Here is a 5,878-nt window from a genome sequence, read left to right on the forward strand (position 1 = left end):
TATTTACTGATGACAAGAACTGCCAATACACTGAATACTCAAACTGTCTCTCCGCTATTAGTTTATCTTGTACTCTCATTGTTCCCTTGCTGTAAGCCAGGCAGAATAGAGAAGAATACAGCCTCACTCCAATGGAGGGAAAAGAAACAAAGGAGAGGTAAAACTGCATAAGAATGAGGGAAGAAGCCTGGGTTACAGGAGAATTAAAAAGCAACAGTTCAGGGAGGGAATGATAGAGGAGACGGTTCTTTGTAACGGCACAAATTCCAATGACGAAAATGATGAAACAGGAGGAATGTAGAAGATGTAGCTTCCTTCGCTATCAATTCTGATTGCTCTCCAGAGCACAACCTGCCCTGTGCACTGAAGGAGGTAGCTGTCCTACAGAAACAGGCAGTATGCAATCATGGAATGCCAGACTACCATGATGTATATGCCCATGGGAGCAAATTAAGGTTGCCTGGGCAGTCTAATTCTAACATTTCCTAACTTTAGAATGCTTCGTTTGACAACCTCAGCAATATTCTTTTAACATCTTTTTTTTTGGTATCAATTTTTTGCCATATAAATACATAGGCTCTCTCCTCCTCCTGCTCCCCACAACCAAAGTCCCCTCCCCTCACTCCACCGCTCCCCATATGACCTTCTGTTTGGCATCTTTACGGTCACCTACATTAGCAGAACTGGAACCTACAGACCCTACCACAGCTCTTTCCTCTCGACCTCATGGAACCACTGGTAGCTAGGATAGTTTTGACATTATTTTTTTTTGTTAAAAGTCAAGTGATTTATAAGTCAAGAACTGTTTTTCAAAATCAGATATATACCACCACAACTGACCTGCAGGCTTGGAACCTTTGGTGCTGCACCTGACCTCTATGCTACTAGAGTTTAACATTATTAAATAGAACAGAGAAGTCTAACCTCTATTCCAGGGGATGGAGAAAATGGGTTACGTACCCTTCTGCTATTCTTGTCCCCAATCTCATTACCACATATATCCATTGGCTGCTACTCTCCTTTCTGCTCTGGTCTAAGATTTCTGCTTTTACCACTCTTATTATTCTGCTCTCTGCTCCTGCCATTTTCAGCTCCTGGCTCTCCATCACCCTACATGTTCAAGCTCCCTCACTGCCATTTTGAAGCGTGGGGAAACTAGTACATGAGATGCTGCAGTGCTTTAGAGCAGGTCAAGGAGCTGCTCTAATTAAAGCGCCTCCCACCCCCAGAGCACGTGTAAAAGTGCCCTATATGTTGAAGTAATACCTCTCTTCCTATGAATTGTGCTCCCTTAAGGTCAGAGAAACTGAGAAGGATCATACAGTTTTGAAGATTTAAAAGTTATAATAAACAAGTAATATAAATTGATGTGGTCACCACTTCTGCATTACAGAAGAAAGTGATTCCTTTCACTAAAAACAGAATAAAAGGAAGCAAACTAAAGCAACATCTAACACACAAATATTTCAGCTAACCTTTAAAAAATCAAGATGCGTTTGTCCCTTCCATTTGGTGGTATTTGAAATCACTGAATATTTATCAAAATGGCACTTACCAGAATCCTCAAAACCCATGTATTCTGGGATTTCTCCAGTGAATCATGTAGTACACAAAAAAGATAACAACTCTTTTAAAAGCTCAAGCTTTTTGAGCTGAAAACCCAACATCAGTGGAAGACATTAGAAACACCATGGTATTTAGACAGCAAACATGAAATGAACATCTTAAATAGACACATAAAAAAATCATAGGCTTACAACCATGTATGAATATTACACAAGACTGGAATTCTGAATACTTACATCACAATAACATCCCTCTGAAGAACATTATCACGTTTTGTAGCACAGCAATTTTGTGAATCCTGATCTTCACTGTCAGAGGATACGTCAATGTATTGTAAATTTCTGCGATTTTTGAAATGTGAGAGCTTTGTTGTCTTTTCTACTTCTGGGGTTTCTGGGACACTCGAATCTTCTGCATAAGCCATGGAAAGAGAAGAAGAACAAATATGAAATATAAATTCAAATGTTTAATCTTAATAAGTGCATCAACACAGAAGTCACAATCTCTCAGTGAAAAAAAAGTGAAAATTAAAAACAAAACAAAACCCATATCTTTACATAAAATTCCATGCATCAGATTTTAACAAGAGAGATTTCTTTGTTCTCCTTGACAAATCCTATATTAGAATGGTATTGATTGTAGCCGTATTAGGTACAAGGAATCAGAACTCATAGTAGAGGGGATATCTTTTATTAGACGAACTAAATCTTTGCAAAAAGTCTTTATTTAGGTTCTTAAGGCATAGGAAAAAAGATCTTTTCTCGTATGCCTGAAAAAGAGTGCTTGTGCCCAAAAGCTTGCAAATAAAGATTTTTTTTTAAAAGATCTAGTTGATCTAATAAGAGATAAATCACCTCTACCACCAGTTCTGATTCCTGCATTAGAATACCACTCAGATTTAAATTAACATGATTTCAAAAAATTCAGCCTTTTTGTTGAAATGAACAATTCAAGTTCATATTGCACTTGATCAAGTCCTGACACTAGAATGGCAAAGTATTTAAGCTAAAACACCCGACTAACCTGAACTTTGATTTTCTCCAATTTATGATTCCAGGTTACTTCACATGAATAATTACTCGGAACTAGACTCAACACCATAATGACAATTAAGTTATGTCGGTATGGATACACATGAAGCAATCCAGTTTAAATGCAGTTTGAACCCAGAACAAAGATGTATGGAATGGCTGGAATTGTTCAAGAGTGTACCTGGAAAATCAAGTATTATTCTGAAGTGGTTCACTGTGAGCCAATTCAGTGTTGTGTATGGCTCTAACCATTCTACGACCCGAATCTAGTTGATCAGTTCCAGACTTCACTGCTCCTCACGCCCCCAGCACTGCTGCAACTGGCACTCTGATATATGATCAGCATTCTACTGTCCCTTTCTCTTTCATTGGCACTTTTAAACAGCAATGAGCTCCTTTGTACTTCTTGTTCATTACACCTACCTTTCTAACAACCAGCTGTATCCCCACTCTTACTCAACCACAGCCCCATATCATGTACCCAACAAGCCCTGGGAACCAAAAACCAGGGGTCCAAGCATTTCTCTCCCATGAACCTACACTTAGGCAAGCACACTGCAAACTACAGGCAACTGCAGATTATTCATGCTTACTGAACTAAAGTTTAGGAGAGAAGGGAAAGCAGGAAAGCGAAAAGGCCCCCCAAGTCACCCATCCCTGGGACCACAAAGCATAGGTGCAAGTACTCCTTCTGCCCTCCCCAACTAGTCTACTGACAGGCATCCTGGGCTGAGTGCTCACTCCCACCACTCTCTGGTGTCAAAGCCGCAGCATTTCAATGCCTTAAGTGTGCCCTACATGAAACAATAGGGCACTGTACGTGTTGACACCTCTAGCCCAAAGCAATTGCGACTCAGTCCTCAGTCAGTGACATTTGAGAGAGGGGTCAGAGGGATTCTAGGTGACCTGTTTGGGGGCCTATTGGTGATGTTTGCCAGATATTTAAGCTGGCAAATGAACAGAAATAACTGGAAATGGGGAAGAAAGACACAGCTCAGCTGTGGGAGTGAAGAGGAAGTCAAAATGTATTCAGTGTAGTGGCTCAACATGACTTGAGGAAAAAAAAAAAAAAAGAAGAAAAGAGTTGGCGCTGAGGAGGGCTGAGCACAATGGGCACTACCATATACGTTATTCAGATAGGCTGCACAAACCTATCCTTGTGGTGGGTTTCCATCACCAAGTTTGCCCAATGTGGGTCATGTGTTTTAGCCATGCTCAGTGTTGGCTATATTTAATCAACTTCATAACTGGTTTCCATTATTGAACAGGTGTTGCTTTTGACAGCAGTTTAATGAAAGGCAATGTTTCCTTGTACACAAATGGGGGTTGCATAAAATGGGGATATCGGTGAGGCATAAGATCCATCAGCTGCTTTCAGGTCTGCAAAAAGGCAAAGCACCAGTAGATATTAGAGTGTAGAATATCTGGAAGTCTCTAACAAGTAAATTCTGAAATGCCAGGACAGATTAAATCATTACAGAACCCACACCAAATACCCCCTGTCCCCCGTGTCTGGACAACGGAGGTACTTAGACTTAAGAAGGTTGAAACCCCCTGCACTACATGATATATCTGTTTGCCCATCTCTACCTGAAAACATCTTCTATGGGAGTCCACAGTAGAGTGTAAGTAGAGGCAGTCCTCAGACTTATCATACAACCGGTTCCTGAAAACAGCATCTTGTGTCAAAACTTTGCAACTCAGAACCGATTTTCCCATAGGAAACAATGTTATAAATGTGGGATTGGTTCCTGAACCAAAGCTCAATACCCTATTTTCACCAAAAATACCACAGAATTTTGTACTCAATCAATTATTGATGAGCAATATAGCTACATTAATGTATTATATTGTAAACAACCATCATATTGATTTGGAAGGACTTCTTTGAGGTGACTTTGCTGGACTTTTTGAAGGGCTCTTGGCTGGAGTCTTCTCAGGAGTCTTGGCTGCAAGTTTTTCTGGAGTCTTGTTTGCTTTCTTAAAGTGTCCAAGGAAGTTTGGACAGATGTTCTCCAGGGAGATGAGTGACACAGCAAACTTGTTTGCTGGTGTTGCATCATGTTGGATCAAGTGTTGTAAAGTCAAAACTGACATCATAAAGTTGAAACAGGGTGCCAATTTATAAACGCTGTAAGTGTGAAATGTTGTAACTTGAAACGTTGTAAGTTGAGGACTGCCTATACAGGAGTATAGAAAAGAACCCCAAGGCATGCCATTGAACATTTTTAATAGGTTTGCGTAGAAAGCAGTCATCAAGATGATTTCAACGATGTCCCTTTAGCAAAGCCAAAATAAAACCAAAATGTGACCTGCAGCTGGCAATGGCAGTTAATGTTTTCAATAGCTAGGGAGGGAGAGAAAAAGCCTAAACAAGAGTAGCATCAGCAAAATTCATCATAGTGAGAGAGGTAGTCTATAAAGGAAGAAAATCAGGAAAAAGAAGCTTTCTCCTGTGCTACCACAATAGATATCATACTATTTCCTACAGCATATCCTTGACATCTAGACATGCCAGTTTTGGTAACAACTCTTTGGGCTAAGTAACAAAAAGACTGAATGTTCTTGAATACCGAAGGAGGCTTTGGAGGCTTCCCCCCAGCATGGGGGGAAACCCCCCATACCTTATATTCACATACAAGGAACTCTCACTAAATACATTGCCTATCCTTAAACTGCTTCCAAAAACAGCTTGTGTTCAGTAATGAAAATCAACTATGAAGTTGATTAAATGCAGCCAACACTGAGCATAACTAAAACATGTGGCCCACATAGGTTTCCATCAGCAAGTTTGCCCAACCACAAGCATAGGTTTGTGCAGCCCATCTGAACAAGGTACATGATAGCGGATTGGACTCTATGATCTATTGAGGTCCCTTCCAGCCCTTAATTTCTATGAGTCTATGATTTTTCCATGATAATACCCATTGCACTCTGTTCCCCTCAGCACCAACTCTTTCAAGCCATGGTGAACCACTACACTGAATACATTTGGTCTTTCTCTTGACTTCACATCCACAACTGAGCTGTGCCTTCCTTTCTAATTTCCAATGATTCCCGTTTCTTCACCAGCTTTAAGCGTCTGGAAAACATCACCAAATGAGGCCTCACAGTTTATCCAGAATCCCTGCTGACCTGTGTCTCAGCTTGTCACATGTGATTAGTGTGGCCCAACACTTCATGAGGGGGACCAGGTTGCTGTGCACCTCACCTGTATATAAAATGTTGTAGGATCTCAGGACTTGACCAGAGCACCCAGTTCCAGTCACAAATGGAGGGAG

The 5,878-nt window shown here is 40.6% G+C and overlaps 1 protein-coding gene across 2 annotated transcripts in view; it reads right to left on the bottom strand.

Annotated features, from left to right (window-relative positions):
• SMARCAD1 (SWI/SNF-related, matrix-associated actin-dependent regulator of chromatin, subfamily a, containing DEAD/H box 1) overlaps positions 1–5,878 on the bottom strand; it is a 100,510-nt gene that overhangs the window by 72,599 nt on the left and 22,033 nt on the right. For both annotated transcript variants that reach the window (XM_019526316.1, XM_019526315.1), the window contains exon 2: positions 1,803–1,977. In XM_019526316.1, the coding sequence (XP_019381861.1) occupies positions 1,803–1,977 (175 nt within the window). The remainder of the gene's footprint in view (positions 1–1,802; positions 1,978–5,878) is intronic.

The sequence above is a fragment of the Gavialis gangeticus genome, unplaced genomic scaffold, assembly GCF_001723915.1.
Source record: "Gavialis gangeticus isolate Ggan-Ray unplaced genomic scaffold, GavGan_comp1, whole genome shotgun sequence".
Taxonomy (NCBI): Eukaryota; Metazoa; Chordata; order Crocodylia; family Gavialidae; genus Gavialis; species Gavialis gangeticus.